Below are 20878 nucleotides of genomic sequence, written 5' to 3' on the forward strand. Positions count from 1 at the left end.
CATGTGAAACTACTGCTTTGATCTTCATAATTAGGGGAAATCCTATTATTGGATGTGATTCTCACAAGTGTGACTTGAACTTATTTGAACTTTGGAGGAAAATGATGACTCCTAGAGTTTATGAAAGAGAAGAAAGTAGTCATGGTCTCCCCAAAAGAAAAGGAAAATGTTTCTTCAGTAGCTTGTGAAAGTAAATTTAATCACCTTTATAATTCAGCAACAGAGATGTCATTCTGATAATCTTCAACAGAACTATAAAAGGCAAGAAACAACTATCTAGTTCCATACCACAGTGATATAATACATGAGCTTCAGGGAATTACAAATTGCTTTCAGTACCACAAAGGATAAATAGGGAGGTAGAAAACATTTCTGATCATGTTTATGAACCATTTTATGACTGTTCTTCCAATGAGGCTTTATCTGTTCTTTGGCGTTTAAAAGGAGGTCCCTCTAGGTTTTCTGTAACAAAACCAAACAGACTTATGTTAGGTAGTATTTCAAATAACTAACCTCAAGATTAATAGATGATGAGAAATGCAAACAGTCAATGTTGGAGGGACTGTGGAAAGACAGGAACACTAATGCATTGTTGGTAGAGCTGTGAATTGGTATATCGATTCCCGAAGGCAATTTAAATTATGCACATAAAGTGACTAAAATATCCAAACCTTTTGACTCAAAGATGCTAAAAACATATACCAAAGGGGGCGGCTCCCCCGCCCCCTGCAGGTCACTGACAAGAAGAAAAATTCTATATACTTTAAATGACGTGTAGCAGCATTTTTTTTTGTGGTAACAAATGAAAACAAAATATATTTCTATTGACTGGGGAATAACTAAACAAATTGTGGCATATAAATATAATATTACTATGCTTCAAGAAACAATAAAAAAGATGAACAACAATGCAGACGAAAAGAATAGCAACAAAAAACAATCAAAAATGAAGGTTGTGAGATAACAGAGAAAGAACTTGGCTTCTCCTGCTCCTTGGTGCAGAGGTCAGGGTCCTTGAGCATGCAGTAATGCATATAATATCAAATTTTTTTCAATGTGATGATCATTTTTGCTAAAATTTTTTCCTCTCTTTTGGGAGAAAGGAAGAATATAAAGGGAATTCAAAGACGATGTGAAAACAAAAGCTATTAAAATCTTTCTTACAAAAATTAATAGAAACACCACAGGAACCTTAAGATTCTTAAATCATATGTGTTAAGATAAGAGCTTTAGAAGTAAGTGATAGAGTCCAAGTATGATGCAATGGAAAGACTGCTAGATTTGGAGTCAAGAGGACCTGCTTTTAAATACTCCCTGTGCTACTTATTATTTCTGTGACACTGGGTGAGTCACATACTTCTCTGAACCTGTTTCTTCATCTGTAAAATGAGAAAATTAAATTAAATGATTTCTGACATCCTGTCCAACTCTAAATCTATGATCCTATGTTCAAATGTCATTTACCTAGCAACAGTGTAACAGATGCACAGTTGCTTCTCTCAGTCACAATAAAACTAAAACACAACTGGACCTTAAATATCATACCAGTTTATTTAACCTCATTCTCTATTCCCAAATTAAAGAGAAGGCTGCTAGAAAAGTTAAGTGTAAACATGTAAACTTAGTCTTACCAGCTTTCAAAAATTGTTCCTCTTGGTTTATCAGCTGGTTCTCATACAGCACAGAAGCTGGAACCTGGAAAGTGATACATATCATTTCCTTATTAGGAGCCACATTTCTTACAAGATGAACTGAACTGCAACCTTTTAAAGAAGCACCTAACAAAGCTTCCGCTCGTTGCTGAACATCTTTGGCAGGATCATCGGCTTTGGAAAAACTGTAACAGTGCACTGTGGGAAGAAGCTCCCTGCTTTTGGATTGTCCATCTAAAAGACAATGAAAAGTACTGAGCAACTCAATAGCCATTGCTGGTAAATTCATAATTATGTGCACAGATGGCTTTCTCTCCTTTGATGGTTGTCTCACCAGCTTCATTAACTCTTCTCTTACTGGTCCTTGAAGGAAGTCTTTACCATCCAGGTTAAAGATTTTTACTTTTTGGTCCACTTTGTTTAGTTTACAATTGTGGAATAGCCATTTATAGGATTCAGGATTGAGATCGTTGGCAAATACCATGCAGTCCTTCTTTGCTACTGGGATGGCAAACGGCCCAACTCCAGCAAAAACATCAAACAAAACATCTCCAGGCTTGAGAAGTTCTGTGATACGGTTGTGTTCTGTGCTGAGACGAGGATTCCAATAAACTTTTGAAAAATCAAATTCATACGTGTAGTTGTTTTCTCGAACCTGAAAAAGGTATGCTTTGGTCAATTCGGTTATTTCTAAATTCCTGACACTAATATGTAAATATGCATAAGACTCGTCATTTATAGGTATTCTTAAATGTTAAAGCTAAGAGCAAAGAGCAATACATTCAAAACAAATTTAATTGGTGACCCAGTGTTTATAATTTCCTTGAGACTAGTTAATTTCTTGTATTAGACTTTCCTGAGAAAAGCCATCTCTTCAAAGCCAAATGGTTTTTCCACCTTATCCTTAAGGACCATAAAGTGCTTCCCCCATCACATAAGGAATTTCTTAGATAGGCCAATAGACTGGCTTAATTATGTTCTTACATACCACCAGATGGAAGGAGAAAATCTATAACTTGAAACAACATACCACACACATTTTCTGGGCTGACAGTTATTTTGCAGTCATCAACCCCAGAAAACAAAGTCATCTCCACAGTTTGGATTTTTGTCTATAAGAAGGAAGCATGAGTGGGAACAATGATGGAAATGGAAAGACTCTAAATTCAGAGCCATTCGGCAGTTTTCAGACTTTGCTACTTTGGAGCTTTGCTGGTTTCAAGTCTAGAAATCTGTGTGGCTGGGACACAGAGCTGGAAATTGGTGATATACCAAATTTAAGAAGATGACAGCCAATCAATGTAATGAATTGGGCAAATGAACTAATTTTTCTTATGCTCTCTCCCTTTTGCCAAATTTAATTTATCTTGGGTAAATAAATTAAAATGCAAGTGATATTAAGACCTGAGAAAAAGTTAATTGAACAGCTTGTGACACTACTTTGTGGTTGTCACAGACATGAAATGTCAAAACCATAAAAATTCCCTATTAAATGCTTAGTATTCTTGCATTGATGTCTCATTTTTCTAAGTTTCTGTTTTAGTCAACTTTTATAAAATCTAACTTTTGCTCTCTCATTTTAAGGAATCGTCTTACAAAGATATGACAATAGGAAATACAAGTGTGATTTTATTCCATGAGATTCCATGGCAAAGAGCTAACAAGTCTATAATCAAGCATTCAAGGGTTAACATCAAAATAATTTCAGCATTTAAAGGAAAAGTAAATATACTTCAAATGAATATAAATATGATTTAAACTCAAGCATTTTCCCACATAAAATTGTTTTAAAAACATAAAAACAGAAAACCATTAAGTGCCACCTGTAAATACAAAAAGCCTTCCCAGAAGTATAGTTGTTGAGACAAAATTGCTCATTACCTTAAGGAGTCAAGAAAAAATAAAAATATACACACTTAGTACTCAAAACTGGTTAAAATGTGTTTTCAGATAGGAAGCCACTACTAAGTATCCCCTATACCTCATAACTGCTATTCAATGCCATCACCAAAGGGTGGTAAAATTTCAGGTTAACCTGTAATTGATAGCCTAGAACCTTTACAATGTCAATTGAAAAACTATCAACATCCTCATGTAAAATATTCTATTTTTTAAAACCAGGCATAGATTTTCTCCTACAGGATAAAATTCATCACTGCTTGCCTTTATATAATGCTGTGTCCCCAAAGTGAGAGCAGTCTGGGTTTCTTAAAGTACAGGGAAACCTTTAAATGACTGATCTGAACAATATTAAAAGAGTATCAATAATTTAGAGGGCACTGTGTTGCTATACTCAAATATTCAAGAAAACTATAAAGTTTTCAGTAGCTAACAAGAATAATATGTATTTTGCATCCATCTTTCTGGCTACTTTATTGCCTCTACTTTCCTAACATTCTGACAATATAGGACTTTTAAAAGCTTGTTCTCTAAGGGAGTGCCTTTAACTTGTTTTGTAGCTTAGGTAGACCACTTTGAGAACTCCACCACAGGCTGTACTCCTGGTTCCCCAGGGCTTATTCTATAAGGCTTCTTCTTACCGCTTTCATCTTTTCCTCACTTTACCCCATTACCCTATTCAGTTTCCTTTTATGCGTTGTCTCCCCCTATTAAAACATAAGTGTCTTGAAGGCAAAGACTTATCTTTGGGTTGGTATGTGTATTCCCAGGGCTTAGCACAGGTCTGGCATATAGTGAGCAGTTAATAAATGCTTGCTGACTGAATTGCTGTTTGCCTCAGTTTCCTCATCCGTAAAATGAGCTGGAGAAGGAAATGGCAAACCATTCCAATATCTTTGCCAAGAAAACCCCAAATGGGGTCACCAAGAGTGAGACGATTGAACAACAAATAACTGACTAAAATTTACTTACAAATGTAGCATAAGAGTTTTAGTAAACATAAGCTGTTTTAATGCTAGAAGGGGCAAGATGAAATTTATTCAATATTGCAGGGTGTTGAAATAAAGAGTAAATGGTTAAAAGAATGAATAAATATATTATTATTTTTAAAAACTTAGCTTATTCCTTTTTTTTCTTTCCTTTTTTTTTTGAGGGGGGAAGGCAGGGCAATTGGGCTTAAGTGACTTGCCCAGGGTCACACAGCTAGTAAGTATGTCAAGTGTCTGAGGCTGGATTTGAACTCAGGTCCTCCTGATTCCAGGGCTGGTGCTCTACTCACTGTGCCACCTAGTTGCCCCAGTTTATTCCTTTAAATTAGCTACTTTGACTCAACACAATACATGAAAAGACATACTGTACCTTGGTTATCATGTTCTCCTCTCCAGATAGCACTTCCATTTGAAAATTTCTATAAACATTGTCAATAGTATTGATCTTATTTACTACTGAAGTGATGCCTTGGTTTTTGTCGATTATAACTTGGCCTGAAAAAAATGGGGAAAAAGTTTTTGTAAGTTTTCTTTAATGTTTACTAAACTAAAGCCTGAAATTGTATATGCATGTGTGTGTAAACATATTTTCCTTAAAACTGCATCTAGAATGTGGTGAAGGAATGTAATCATAGAAATCTAATGCCACTGGGCTATCTGATGGTCTCAGTAATTAAAAAGTTTTCTTCATAGTTGAAGCCCCTTGAGTGTGTTTATTTAACAGGTAAGCATGAGGTGAAAGGGTAGAAGAGAGGGCTTTGAAAATATCAACAAAAACAGTTGGGCTTCAAGCCATGGGGATAGGCAAATGTTCATTTTGGAAATATTTTGAAGAAAACAAATGCTCCCAAATAAAAGAAATAAGTCTTTGGCTCTCCACCTCTATCATTTTTTTTTGTCCAGATCTGTGACTCCATTGTTATATAGAACTTGCCCCATCCAGCAATGCAAATCTGCAAATCATAGTCTTACAGAAGGAAATGGTAAACCAGTAAGTTACTTGTTCAGGGTCACAAAACAATTATTTGTCAGATGCTGGATTTGAGAATTTGGAGTCAGGTATTCTTCATTCAAAGGGCTGCTTTTTCCCCATTATGCTTTACTTTGCCATGATATAAAAGCCAAACAACAAACATATCCATTTAAAAATAATTATAATTAAATATTACACACTATAATTGTAATTAGTATGATGATTGTAGTCCTCTTGGTCAATAAAAGAAGAAGTATGGTATAGCAGGTAGAGCACTAAGCTTGGAGTCAGGAAGATGAGCTCAAATCCCACCTCAGACACTTGCTGAGCTGTATGACTGGGGCAGGTCACTTCACCTCCGTATGGGAGATGATAATAGCACATACTTCCCAGGGTTGTTGTGAGGACCAAATGAGATAATACAGTTCCTGGCACGCAGTAGGTATTTAATACATGCATGTCTCCTTCCTTTCTTTTAATTAGTTTCTTTTTCAATATTAGTCTAGAAACCTCTAAGAGACTATCCTGAGATTTGAAAGAGAATCTGATTTAAAAATCTAATAGAAATAACCAACAATGAAAATGAACAATAAAGCAGCTGAAATTCAGATTAAATATTTTCTCTATAATAACCTGCCTGGGAATTTTTCAGTACTATAATATAGATGGGAAAAAGCTCTGATTTTGCATTCTTCTTAGGTATCAGAACTAAATTCCCAAGGTGAGACAGTTAGCATGAGATGAAAAATGAAATTTATGGGGGGAAAAACCCCAAAACCTAAAGACCAACGATTAAAGCTTTGAATTTCCTTGGGAGTGGACAGTGGGGTAGGGATGGGCAGAACCTCTGATATCACTGGTGTTGGCAGTTCCCTGTGAGGACACTTCATCTATTTATGTATAGCAATCAAACATCATTTATTTAGTGCCTACTTTTTGTGAGGCCCTGGGGATATAAAGAATGGAACAATTCCAACTTTACAATCTAAAGGCGTTTCTCTTTAGAATGTACATAAATAAAGAATAAATTTAAAGAGAATAACTTACAAATACATACAAAGTAATTAGGGAGGGAGGGCACTAGCAGCTGGGGTGTAAAGAAATTTCAAAAGGAAGGTGATACTTGAGCTGCACCTGGAAGGAAGATGAGTCTTATGAGGTGTAGGTAGAGAAGGAGTATATTCTAGGCATGAGGGAGAGCTGGAGCAAAGGCCCAGAGATGGGAGATGAAAGAGAGCAGGCCAATTTAGCTGTTTGGCACAGTACAGGAAGAGGAGTAATGTACAGTAATGGCACTACAGAAAGATAGGTTAAGGCCAGGTTGTGAAAGCCTTCAAAAGTGAAGTTTATATTTTATCCTCAAGGCAAAAGGAAACCACTGTAGTTGACTGAATAGGGGGGATGAGATGATTGGATCTGCATGTAAAGAAATCACTTTGGCAACTGGGTGGAGGATAGATTATAGTGGGAAGAGAATTGTGGAATGGAGACTAAAAAGTTGTTGCAATAATTTAGATGAGAAATTATGAGACCTGAACTAAAGTGGTAGCTATGTTATAAGAAAAAATGGGTTACGTAAAGGTAGAACTGGTAATATTTGGCAACTCACTGAATGTGTTGGGTAAAGAAGAGTGATGAATGAAGGATGACATCAAGATTATGAACCTGAGATATGGCAAGAAAGAAGGTACCTTCAACAGAAACAGGGAAATTTGGAAGAGGAGTGGGTTGGGGGGTAAGGAGGGAAAATAAAGGAATACTGTTTTGGGCATAGAGATTTCTCTAGAACATCTAGTTTTTGAAATAACAAACAGCTGGGGAAGCTGGTCTATAACTCAAGGGGGAGAGATTAAGGCTAGACATAAACCTATGAGTCATTTGCATAGAGATAATAATTAAACCTATGGGAGTTGATGAAGTCATTGAGAGAGTATATAGATAAAATAAGAGAGCCTAAGACAGAGCCCTGGAGAATACCTATGGTTAAGGAATTTATAATGGAGCCTAAAAGGAGACTTTGACAACTTAGTTTTAGGGAGCAATCCCGGGCACTGAGAAGGTAAGTGATCCTACCAGGGGCAAATAGCCAATATGTAGCACAGCTGCAATCTGAACTGACTTTCAGCCTTCTCTGTCCGCTATGCTTACTCCTTAAAAATATTTCTGAAAATGTGAAAGTTCCTATTCGAGGGAAAGGAAACATCATGAGAAGGAAGGCCAGAAGAGGTTTGTGCATAATTAGATAACATCTGCTTGTAGCATTCAATATTATGATCACATCATTCAAACAGCAATCCTTTTTATCATTAAAAATAAAGGAGGGGGGCGGAGCCAAAATGGCAGCTGGAAAGCAGGGACTTGCCTAAGCTCCCCGCCAAGTCCCTCCAAAAACCTATACTAAATGTCTTTGAACAAATTCTAGAACTGCAGAACCCACAAAATAGCAGAGCCCAGGACAGCCTGGATGGTCGCTGGGTGAGGTCTATCGTGCATTGAACTGGGAGCGGAGGGGAGCGGAGCCCAGCATGGATGGCGGCAGGACCAACCAGACTGGAGCTGGGCGGAACAGGCCCTAGCGCCCTGAATCAGTGAACTGTGGCAGTTCAGACTTCTCAACCCACAAACACCAAAGACAACAGAGAAGATTGGTGGGAAAAGCTGCTGGGAGTGAAAGGAGTTTGCAGTTCGGACACTGCCCCGGAGACAGCGGGGCTGGTGCAGCTACAGAACTACAGCTGCAGTTGCTTCCAGCCCCAAGCCCAACTGGTGGGAGGAATTAAGTGGCAGATCAGAGCAGGAGTGCAGAGCCTGCTTAAGATCTGAGTCTAGTGCAGGTTGGGGGTTCTTGGGGAAGGAGGAGTGCTGGTGTGGCAGAGCGGAGTGTAATAGCTCTGAAAACAACACTGCATCCCCTCAAGCTTGGAACAAAGTACTCTTTACTCTACAAGCAGTCATACCCTGACGAAAAACTCAAGGGTCAAGTGAGTTGGCTGGAAACATGGCCACAAAGTGAAAATGGACTCAGATTCAGTCTAAGACTTTGGAATCTTTCTTTGGTGACAAAGAAGACCAGAACATATGGCCAGAAGAAGTCAACAAAGTCAAAGAGCCTACAACAAAAGCCTCCAAGAAAAACATGAACTGGTCTTAGGCCATGGAAGAGCTCAAAAAGGATTTGGAAAAGCAAGTTAGAGAAGTAGAGGAAAAACTGGGAAGGGAAATGAGAAGGATGTGAGAAAACCATGAAAAACAAGTTAATGACTTGCTAAAGGAGACCCCCAAAAAATACAGAAAAAAATAATGAAGAAAAGAACACCTTAAAAAATAGACTAACTCAAATGGCAAAAGAGCTCCAAAAAGCCAATGAGGAGAAGAATGCCTTGAAAGGCAGAATTAGCCAAATGGAAAAGGAGGTCCAAAAGACCACTGAAGAAAATACTACCTTAAAATTAGACTGTAGCAAATGGAAGCTAGTGACTTGATGAGAAAACAAGATATTATAAAACAGAACCAAAGGTATGAAAAAGTGGAAGACAATGTCAAATATCTCATTGGAGAAACCACTGACCTGGAAAATAGATCCAGGAGAGATAATTTAAAAATTATTGGACTACCTGAAAGCCATGATCAAAAAAAGAGCCTAGATATCATCTTTCAAGAAATTATCAAGGAGAACTACCCTGAGAAGCAGAGGGCAAAATAGAAATTGAAAGAATCCACAGATCGCCTCCTCAAATAGATCACAAAAAGCAAACTCCTAGGAATATTGTCACCAAATTCCAGACCTCCCAGATCAAGGAGAAAATACTGCAAGCAGCCAGAAAGAAATAACTTGAATATTGTGGAAACACAATCAGGATAATACAACATCTAGCAGCTTCTACATTAAGAGATCGAAGGGCTTGGAATATGATATTCCGGAGGTCAGTGGAGCTAGGATTAAAACCAAGAATCCCCTACCCAGCAAAACTGAGTATCATGCTCCAAGGCAAAATATGGCCTTCAATAAAATAGAGGACTTTCAAGCTTTCTCAGTTTAAAGATCAGAGCTGAACAGAAAATTTGACTTTCAAACACAAGAATCAAGAGAAGTATGAAAAGGTAATGAAGAAAAAGAACAAGGAAAAGAACTCGCAAGGGACTTACTAAAGTTGAACTTTTTTGTTTATATTCCTACATGGAAAGATGATGTGTATGATTCATGAGACCTCAGTATTAGGGCAGCTGAAGGGAATATGCATATAAATATGTGTGCATGTATACGTGTGTGTGTGTGTGTGTGTATTTACATATATATATATACACATGTATATACATATACATATACATATACATACATACATATATATATATATAAATATACATATACATATACATACATACATATATATATAAAAATATATATATATGTATAGACAGAGGGCACAGGGTGAGTTGAATATGAAGGGATGATATCTCAAAAAAAATAAAATCAATTTAAGGGATGAGAGAGGAATATATTGAGAGAGGGAGAAAGGGAGAAATAGAATGGGGTAAATTATCTCGCATAAAAGTGGCAAGAAAAAGCAGTTCTGTAGGAAGGGAAGAGGAGGCAGGTAAGGGGGAATGAGTGAATCTTGCTCTGATCAGATTTGACCTGAGGAGGAAATACCATACACACTCAACTGGGTATCTTACCCTACAGGAAAGAAGGAGGAAGAAGATAAAAAAGGGGGGATGACAGAAGGGAAGGCAGATGGGGGAGGAGGTAATCAAAAACAAACACTTTCAAAAAGGAACAGGGTCAAGGGAGAAAATTGGATACAGGGGTATAGGTTAGGAAGGAACAAAATATATTTAGTCTTTCACAACATGAGTATTGTGGAAGGGTTATACATAATGATACACATGTGGCCTATGTTGAATTGCTTGACTTCTTAGGGAGGGTGGGTGGGAAGGGAAGAGGGGAGAGAATTTGGAACTCAAAGTTTTAAAAACAGATGTTGAAAAAAAAAAGTTTTTGCATGCAACTAGGAAATAAGATACACAGGCAATGGGGTGTAGAAATTTATCTTGCCCTACAAGAAAGGAAAGGAAAACAGGATGGGAGGGGAGTGGGATGACAGAAGGAAGGGCTGACTGGGGAACAGAGCAACCAGAATATATGCCATCTTGGAGTGGGGGGGAGGGTAGAAATGGGGAGAAAATTCATAATTCAAACTCTTGTGAAAATCAATGCTGAAAACGAAATATATTAAATAAATTAAATAAATTTAAAAAATAAAGGAAAAGAATAACATAAAAGAGAATTCACAAGTCTTACCTGAACAAAATGCTGGAATTATGTTTTAAAGATGAGCATGGCACCTAAGCCTATTAATAATTATTCTACATCTAAAAAACATTAATTTGCCTGGGGAATGCTAATGATACTTAATATTTATACTATTAATTCTTTGCCCCCTTCTCCAACAAATTAGTGTTATGCTAATTACAAGAGTATTCATGATAAGTAGCCGAGGAATAATAAACCCAGTCAAAAATCTAGATCTATAGGTATAGAAAAATAAACTATATTTGTATTCAGATCTAAATCAAAAATTCACAAAAGCCAGGATCTAAATTTATACTTAAAGATCAATAATCACTAAGTACCAACAATGCCCTTGTTGCAATATGCCAACCAGTGAATTTTGACACAGCAAATAATTCTGAATTTTTAAGTCTATACTTTCTCTTATGTAGTGAGGGCCACAAAAGCCTACGCAGACAATTAAGCTTGTTCATATATATATATCTTCCTCTCTGGATGTTCTAAATGGCTTTTTAAATAAGGTGGATTACAGCTCAGAACATGACCTAAACTTAAAATGGGAAAATTTCCTCCTCCTATGACCTGACAGTTGCAAAATAAAACTCTTGTTTTTGGTACAGACTTTTGATTTCATTAGTTGTCCAAAGAGGAGGGGACCTATGTTAGAGGAGAGAAATGGGACTGCACTCCCAGTGTGCAAACTCCCTCTACAGATACAGATCATCAATTCATTTGTAAATTATAAGCTTAGAAAACTTCCTAAGACATAAAGATTACATAACTTGCCCATGACATAACTAGTCTATGTCCTAAGCAGCACTTGAACCCGTGTCTTCCTGAGAAGAGTCCTCTGTTCACTGTCCTGCTGCCTCTCTAGACTTCACAGAACTAAAATTAGAACATACACAATGAACCCAAGTTCTTCTGTGTTGTACCTACCGATTAACTGTTTGAATGGTAGCTGATGATCTCGAAGGTTCAGATGGGCTATATGTCCAATTCGGCTAAATCCTGAAGTTACATCTTGACCTTCAGGAAGCACAGCTCTCAAGATTTCTTCTGTCTTAAAGTTTTCATAAGTTAATTCCAAACTATGCGAAGAGATCTGGGGGTTAACATTAAACTCTTTTAAAAGAAGACGTTCAGATTCTTCAAAGGAATTATCAGAAACTATCTTATAAGGATCCAACATAACAAGTTTATTTCCTTCATCCTCTGGATCATCAATCACACGTTTTATGCCTGGACGCTGTAGCAGCACCTTTTTTAGGGATCTCACTAATTTATTTACCATTTCTTTCCTCACTTTAAGTACTGGAATAGTAACTACTTTTTTGAATGCAGTTCTATCAAGTTTTGTCATTCCACGAACTTGAGAAGGTGGGAAATACAATTCAGGGTCAATTTTGTTCCTGTCTATTTCTGGCATTGTAGAGAATCTGTTTCTTTGACTGTACAAGGAAAATGCCAGTGTTTTATGAAGATTCTGTGCCAGCGATATCCAAGTGAAAGGAATCTGGGAATCTGATGTAATTATTCTATAATGAAATGTTTTCAGAAATCCTGAGTATCCAAGTAATGTCCACAAAATCCTAAAAAAAAAAATTTAAAAAATTATAAATCAAAATGCAAAATATTCAGTAATACCAGTTTCTGAAAATAAAAGTCAAGAATGAAATATTCAAGTATGAAATAATTCACAATGGGTCAGATGCTGCTCAGGGAGCTACTTCACAAATAGTTAAGAATACAAGCAAAAAAGTGAAAAAACTCCTATTCAAAAAGCCTGAATAAATACAAAATTGTTTGAAAGGGAGGGCCCTAATAGTTGGGGGAACAGGAAAGGCTTCATGCATTTTAAACGAAGAGATTCTGAGGCAGAGGTGAGGAAGAAGTACATTTCAGGTATGCAGTATAGTCAGACCAAATGCATATTGGCCAGGAGATGGAGTGCCTTTTGTGAGGAACAGAGGCAGCCAGTCTGGCAGGATCAAAGTCAATAAGCATTTAATAAGCATCTACTATGTGCCAGGTACTGTTCCAAGTGCTAGGGATACAAAGGCAAAAAACCAATCCCTCTTCTCAAGGAGCTCACAGTCTGATGGGAGAGGCAAGATGCAAAAAAGTACATGCAAGTATGCACAGGAGAAATTGGATCAAAGAAGAGTAATATATAATAAAGCTGGAAAGATAAGCCCGGTCCAGCTCATGAACAGATTTAAAAGCCAAAAAAGAAGAGTTTCTATTTCATCCTGGAGGCAACAGGAGTTCACTAAGTAGGGGAATAATATACTGTATAAATATGGTACGCAATTATGTGTATTTGCAAAATTCATTTTCCCTCAAATAACAGTACAAAAAGCAGGTGCAAATATTTATCTATTGGATAAACTCCAGAGAGAAAAGAAAAAAAATCAACAGAACGACTTGTTAAGAGAGGGTAGGTTTAAAAATCATTTGAATAATAATAAAAAACAACCTAGCTCCTTAAGTAACAGTTACACAATTTTAACAATGACTTAAACAATCCTTCCAAACTGTTTAAATAGCTGTGTTGTTTATTAGTCCTGACAAAATGTTCTCAACCTTTAATGGAAGTAACATTTTGCATTCACAATTCTAAGCATTCTGAAAAATTGGGATTTGGGGGCTAAAATTTTAAAAATAGCTTTCCAAAAGTACAAACCACCATCACGGACACCCTACCCAGTGTGTATTGCGACAAGCAAACGGTAACACTGAAATGGAAAGAGGGCAGGATTTGTAGACTAAGAAAGGTGGTTTATTCAAACTCCAGATCTCCCACTTACTGGTTGTGACCTCGAGCAAATCATTCAACCTCTCTGAGCTTCAGTTTCCTCGGTCGTAAAAATAAGGAGGCTGGGCTAGCCTCCCCTTCCAGCTCTAAATCCAGATGACACTTTGACCCCAAAGCTTTGGATACTTAAACCAAAAGGACAGCTCCCATCTTTCAAAGACCTAAATAAGACGCGGAACAACTGGCCCGGGGATGCCCCCGGGTGAGAGGGCGCGAGCAGCAGAAGCAGAACTGTGACCTCTGACCCTCCAGTTAATATCGCGAGATTTTCCTTAAGTGAGGCAAGACCGGTCAAAGAAATTGTCAGTGGCCACTTCCCGGTTCCACCAAAGGGTTGTTATATTCGGGTCCTGTCACCACCTCCAGGAAACCAGACCCTAGTGGTCACTGCTCCTGATTCCTTCCCCTTGTCCCTACATCAGTCACCACCCCCAACCCCGTCAGCTCTTCGCTTCTGGCTCCGGGCGGGAGCAACTCACACAAACCACTCGCACCTCATAATCCAGAGTAGAGGGAGAAATCCAGCACGTGGGGAGGCCGTGGCGCGATGGCACCGTCATTCTACTGGGGGGAGGGGCAGACCCGGAGAAAAACGTCATCAAACCGCGCTTACTTCTCTCTCCTCCCTCTTTCACCCCGCCCCCCACTCCGAAACGAGGCTGGGCTCCGAGGATCGCCCCGCAGCGGCCGCGGCTGGAATCGCGAGCATGCGCGCGACGAGGGTGTGCAGTCCCTCAATGGAGCTGGAGGCGGGGCAGGCGCTGAGACTGAAGGAGGAGGAGAAGGAGGAGGCTGAGGCAGCATGGAGAGGACCTGGGGGAGCATCAACGCCGCCGGCCGGGGCTGGTATGTCTCCGCGCGTCAGGAGCAGGGAGAGGAGACGCAGGAAGAGAAGGAGCAAGAGGAGTCGAGCCCTTTGCTCCGCAACGTGAGTGGCGGCTGGGTGGCGGAAAGAGCCCTGGGTGCAGGAGAGTCAGTCCCCACCCGGGGGTTCTGGCCCCCACCCGGGGGTTCTGACCCCCGCTCCCGGCGGGGCCCTTTGACAAGCCCCTCAGCTCCCAGTTCTTGCGCAAAGTGAGGGGCTCTCTAAGATTTCCTCCAGGCCCCGGGACTCCGCCTTCAGCTTAGCCACAAGTGTCACTGGTGGAAGGGAAGCCCCTTGGAGCTACCGCAGGTGGAAAGCACTGCCCATCCCCAATTCAGTAAACTCCAGGGGATCCCTATTCCTTTCCCCTAGCGTCAAATAGAAAAGCCTCCGTTTGGCATTTAAAGCTCTTCACACGCTGATGCCTTCCCTCCCCTGCAAATATTTAGCGATTCGGGGACACCGGCCCCCTCGATGGACACTTCATCCATCCCCTGACAGAGCATTTTCAACAGCCGCCTGCCCCCGCCCCATTCCTGGCATCCCCTCCCCTGGCTTCCTCGACTTAAGGTCCCAGAAAAATGCCACCTTCTTAAAGATGGTCTTCCCGACACCCCCCGCCCCCCAGTCCTTAATCATAGTGCCTTCCCTCTGAGACTGCCCGGACTTTAGCGCTTATAGGTCTTTTATATTCTTTCCCTCCTTTAGACCCCAGGCTCCTTGAGCGCAGGGCCTCTTTTTGACTTTCTTTGCTTGGCACACAGTAGGCGATTTAATAAATGTTTGTTGGCTTGATTAGTCAATTCCACATCACCAGAGCTAGGCCTTCAAACAGACTTTGAAATGACTCCCTCCACACTCACACAAATGCTTTGATCCAGTGACACCTGCTTCCATGCTGTTCTAGGAACTAGCCGCTTATCTTTTCTGCTGGAGGCATTTCTCGCTGGCTCTCTCCCATGCCTGGAATGCTCTTTCTCCTCCACTCCAACTACTAACCTCCAAGTCCCAACTAAAATCTCACCCTCCTCAGCCCCTCTTAATTCTTTTTCCCTTTTAATTCTTCCATATTTATCCTGTATATAGCTTGCTTTGTATATATTTGTCTGCATGTTGTCTCCCCCACTAGACTGTGAGCTGCTTGAGGGTGGGGATTGTCTTTTGCCTTTTTTTTTTATTCCCAGTGCTTAGCGCAGTGCTTGGCACACATAGTAGATGCTTAATAAATGATTATCGATTCATTGATGTTGTAAAGATCATCCTTGTTCAGGTACATATTAGTCTAGATCGGAGGTTCATAACCTAGGATTCAGGAGATGATCTTGGAAGGGGAAAAGAACACACATCTTTAATAGAATTGTTTTCCTTTGTAAATCTTTGTATCGTATTTTATGCATTTAAAATTTTGAGATGATGTCCGAAGGCTTCACTATACTGCCAAAAGATCTATGACATAGAAAAGGTTAAACCCCTCCAGATCAGATAGTCTTCCATTTTTTTCCAATTCAGAAGTTCTCTAATGATAATAGTTTAAGCAGGCCTAGAAATCTCTCCTCCATTCTAAATCGGGGAGTTGGGGTGCGGTATTGAGTGAATGTTTGGTCCTGGAATTATTAAGTGAGAAAGGCACTGGATCAGGAGTGAGGAAACCAGAAGTAGCTATGTTACTGTGGACAAGTTATTTTTACCACTTTGGGTCCCAGTTTCCACATCTGTAAAATGAGGGAATTGGATTGGATTGCCTATTATAAGATACCTTTCAGCGCTAAAGTTTGATCCTGTTCTATTTAATTCCTTCTCAGTCCCAAAGTTACAGGGCCAGGGTTATAGGTATTTGACAATCCTATTTAAATAGAATTAAGAAAGATGAGATCATTATGATTTGGAATTTGAACTCTAGGAATGTTGAGAGGCCACCTAATAGCTAGTTGTGTGACTTAAAATTGGGCTTGAGGGAGAGTCATATGACAGAAAAGGAGTGAACCAGGGAACAAATCTGTAATCTGTGTCTAAACCCTGGGGATACAAAGAAAGGCAAAAGATAGTCCCTGCCCTCAAGAACCTCACAGTCTAATGGGGGTGGGGAGGATGGAGAGAAGTCAACTAGCAAACAAATAACATATGGACAAGCAATATTTAGAATAATAAGAAAATAATTAACAAAGGGAAGGCACTAGTATTAAGAGGGATTGAGAAAGGCTTCCTGCAGAAGGTGGAATTTTTGCTGGGACTTGAAGGAGGCCAGAAGGTGGAGAGGAAGAGTATTCCAGGCGTAGGGGACGGCCAGAGAGAATGTCTGAAGCTGAAAGGTGGAGGGTCTTCTTCCTCAAACAGCCAGAAAGACAGAGAGGGGGAGTGAACAAGTGACCTAGCGGCACCAAGGTTAGACCAAAGAAACCATTTTTTTTTTCAGCAACTCAGCATACTCCATTGCATAATAAAGGCTTTTGCTCCTTTAGGTTCAATACTTATAGTACTAAGAAGGAAGCTGGAGGCTAGGGTTCAGTGATTCATTGTTATTTGTTACGATTCCCATCATCTTCCCCTTTCCATTTCCCCAAAGTATGCCTCTTAAAGTAGTATCATGGAATAGTTTTTTTTTTCCCCAGCTGACTTGTATGTGATGGCTCGGAGAGTTCTTATGTCATGATAATACTATTAGTAGCTCACATTTGTATATCACTTAACATTTTGCAAAATGCTTTTCTCAGAACAACTTTGTGAGGTAAGTAGAATAAGTAATGTTATATTCATTTTCACAGATGAGGACACTGAGGCTGGGAGAGAGTAGCTTGCCTGTATGATAGTAGGCAGTGGAAATGGGGCTCAAACTCATCTTATCCAAAGTCCAGCGCTGTTACATACAGGTTCACACACGTGGTAAATGCACACATGAGACAGGCAGGCACAGAAACAGTTTACCGAAAGACAGGTATCTCTGAAAAAAATAAAGTCTTGATGGAAACATTAACAGTTCCCAGTCCCTCAAGTTTAGGATAAAGACATTGCCGTGTCATCTCAAGTCCCTGCAAAAAAAGTTATATTTGGCTTCTGGGAATTTATTACCCAAACCCTTTTTGGGAGAATGCACTTTCAAGTTGGCCTGCACCAGATCTGAACAATTGAAATTGTTTGATTCTCTTAACTATCTTCCCTTAGATTTACTTAGGTTTTGAGATGTCGGTTCAAGATAATATTAGCAATTATTTATAGCATATCTTCTGGTAAATAAGGTGGACTTCATTGTTTTTAAACATGGATTGTATTGATTTTTTTTTGTTTGTCTGAGATGCTTATTGCCTTTGGGCCACTAGTCCTTAATGTGACCCACATTCCATTTTTATGGATGCCCTCAAAATGGTTTGCCTAAAACCAATTCCTCTGAAACAACTGGTAATCTGATGATTCAAGAACAGTACCACGAGCAACTTGCCAAGATTGGAAGCCAAGGGGTCTTCCCTTTTCCTAGCCAAACATTAATTGCATATATCCCACCAGACACTGAATACCCCTTTTCAGCTAATGCTGACTCCCTCATATCTACCTTTTCTGAAGGTAGCCCAAAGCCCCACCCTACTCTGATCTTTGGACCCACTGCCCTTTTCCCAACACTCATTGGTCAGAGAACATCTGCCATACCATTTTGCCTGCCAAACACTTAGTACCACTTGGCTTTTCCATCTGCCATGAAACTGAAGCCTCCTTTATGTGTTGTCTTATCCAGTTGGAATGTGAACTTCTTGACAGCAGAGACTGTCTTGTTTTTTCTATTTATATCCCCAGTGCTTAGGACAGTGCTTGGCATATAGTAAATACTTACTGAATGCTTTTTCATTTATCCATCCCTCAAAATTGGTGAGAAGAAAGCAAGCAACAAAACCAGTATATATTTGGTGAACTGGCACCAAGAAATAATTGATTTTGAAGCAAACTGGTTTTAGGTGATTGTCCTCCATCTCCTACCACAGACTCTCAGGACCCCCAGTAATTAAAAGAATAATCATAGCCATACTCCTGGAGCTACATTGGGGCATTAGTCCAAAGAGTTGGAATGAGGAGAGAAACAGGGAAATGTAACCACTTTCAGATGGTCATGTCAGGCAGGATAGAATTGGGGTGTCTTGAGAGACTAGGAGAAACAGTTTCAATATTGTTCAAAATTTTTATCAGTACAGCAGTATCCACAGAAGAGAAAACATACATTCTTTTTCATATTTTTTACCAAGTACCATAATATCCTTTTCAGTTTGGGGAAAATATTTGGAAGAATAAATTAGGATACTTGTACAAATAGTTCCTTGGATAGATTTGACTTCTATAAGTTAGTACTTAAACTGTTAATTTTTTTTTGCTTATAGGGGCCTCAGAATGATGAAAGCTCAAGAGTTTCTTTTAGTTTCTCGGTATTCAACTTAATGAATGCCATCACGGGAAGTAGCATCCTTGGTCTAGCCTATATTATGGCCAATACAGGTATTATTGTATTTAGGTAAGTGTTCTTTTTCTTGCTTTTGTTGTCATTAATAATTACAGGTTCATTTATATAAGACTGTCAGATACTGGCCAAAATAAATTAAAGAGACTTGGCCATTGTCCTGATCTCATTTTAGGAGTGCTTCCTGTATTTGGGGATAGACTATATGTGGATCAATATGGTCTTTATGTTATTTCTTTATATATGTAACAAAATCATCTTAATTAAACATTACTTTTTACCTGGAAAATTTTTTATTTCACTCCTTCCCCTGCTGTAGATTAAAATAAGTTTCTTTTATTTCTCAGTAGGTTTTTTAAGCTATTTATAAAAAAAAATTATTTTCTAGTGGCCAACTCTGTGGTTGATGAGCCTCTCCTAAATTAGTTAGGCTGACACTCAAACAATAATCATATAATTTGAGCCTGTTATTCAAAACCTTTGCAGCTTATCAGAACCAGAAAATTCATTATTAGTTAATGGAACCTGATTTAAAGCAGTTGCTTATCTATAGAAAAAAAAGTTTTATCTTCTAGCTTATATTTTAATACAGTGGCTAATATAAAAATCATGAAAAAGTTGATCTTCTCTTTCTCATACCTTTAAGTATTGATTCATTCTGTATGTCATTTTAGCCAAAGTGAACAAAGGTTTATCAATCAATTGAAAAAGGAAGATTAAGTATATAATCTTATTTATTTATCCTTACTAGTCTTCCTCTGTAATCCTTTCCCCAATATCTCACAGACTTCACTTTTGGAGACCAGTCAATTAGTCTTCATTATAGAGGCTTTGCCTGAAGAAACAAATATTAATAGTTGCTCAGTCATGAATTTAAATCAAAGCATTGGAAATATAGTTCTATTCCATCTAAGAATTTTGTCTACCTCTATAATTTTTTAGGGAAATTAATTTGCACTAATTGCCCAGTTTTCTTAATTAATTTTATGTAACTATGCTTTAGACAAAATACAGTAAATAAAGTCTAGATTTCATACATTTTATTTTATCAGCTTGAAAACCAGATATTCTTTAGTTTGACTTCATATAAATATGAGAAACAGGATGTATTAGTGAATAGATCGTCGGCGCTGGAGTCGAGACCCAGATTGAAGACATTTCTAATACATAGTAGTTGTGTGACTGTAGGTAAATCACCTAACCCTTCAGAGCCCTAGGGAGTTCTTTAAGACTGTATTATAGATGAGTGATTGATCTGCTTTGATGGAATCTGCTTAGTTTCCCACGTTGATAAAATCATAGCTTTTGGCCGTGTGTGTGTGTGTGTGTGTGTGTGTGACATAGGTTAAAAAAAGGATTCTGAATATAATGTTGCAGACTTAAGTGATTTGGGAAATGATTGATGAAAGTTCTTTTGTTCTTCAAGTCATTAAGAACCTTATGTGAGTTGTGAGTTATTATGTCAGACTAATTCTACATAAAACTTGGCACACACACCCTTTTGTGCTCCTTGTTAACATCGATGTTTACAACAAGGCCAAGGATTAAATGGAACACAGAGAGAGCTTTTACACCTTTCCTGGTTATCATTTGGAAAGAGTGGGGTGCTCCTTGGCAGCTCCCTGAGAAGAGCTGTCAGGGCAATAGAGTCTTATTTCTTTCTTAGAGAGAAGCTATAAGAGCTGAGGACTTTATATTCCCAAGGAAACTGTGCATATCATGCTTTTCACCACCTGCATCTTAATCCTTAGAAAAGAACAATATATATGATTGGCTGATATTTCAGATTGTAATTTTATGAGTCTTTGAAGAAGACAGGATTTGTAGGTTAAATTTAGCACAAGTACAGTCAAAATAGGGTCCTCATCTAGAAGTAGAAAGCACTGAAGGAGGTATAGTTCATGGCATTTTAGAACCACAAAATTTAATACGCTTTCAAATATTCGGTCCATCT

General features: G+C 38.7%; 2 protein-coding genes across 3 annotated transcripts in view; one reads left to right on the plus strand and one right to left on the minus strand.

Annotated features, from left to right (window-relative positions):
* Positions 1-178: 178 nt before the first annotated feature.
* On the minus strand, positions 179-14218 carry TRMT5 (tRNA methyltransferase 5). Of its 2 annotated transcripts, XM_036735549.1 has the most exons (6): positions 14119-14199; positions 11746-12398; positions 4911-5035; positions 1779-2307; positions 1632-1695; positions 374-462 (listed from the first exon to the last, which is right to left on the minus strand). In XM_036735549.1, exons 1-5 carry the CDS (start codon positions 14121-14123, stop codon positions 1673-1675), a joined length of 1335 nt encoding a protein of 444 aa, XP_036591444.1. In that variant the 5' UTR covers positions 14124-14199; the 3' UTR covers positions 374-462; positions 1632-1672. The 2 variants fall into 2 exon arrangements, with proteins under 2 accessions (XP_036591443.1, XP_036591444.1); XM_036735548.1 differs by having other exon boundaries at positions 179-462; positions 1632-2307; positions 14119-14218.
* Positions 14219-14426: 208 nt separating this feature from the next.
* SLC38A6 (solute carrier family 38 member 6) overlaps positions 14427-20878 on the plus strand; it is a 78740-nt gene continuing 72288 nt past the window's right edge. The window contains exons 1-2 of the mRNA XM_036736330.1: positions 14427-14552; positions 18848-18978. Of these exons, the coding sequence (XP_036592225.1) occupies positions 14427-14552; positions 18848-18978 (257 nt within the window). The remainder of the gene's footprint in view (positions 14553-18847; positions 18979-20878) is intronic.

The sequence above is a fragment of the Trichosurus vulpecula genome, chromosome 8, assembly GCF_011100635.1.
Source record: "Trichosurus vulpecula isolate mTriVul1 chromosome 8, mTriVul1.pri, whole genome shotgun sequence".
Classification (NCBI taxonomy): domain Eukaryota; kingdom Metazoa; phylum Chordata; class Mammalia; order Diprotodontia; family Phalangeridae; genus Trichosurus; species Trichosurus vulpecula.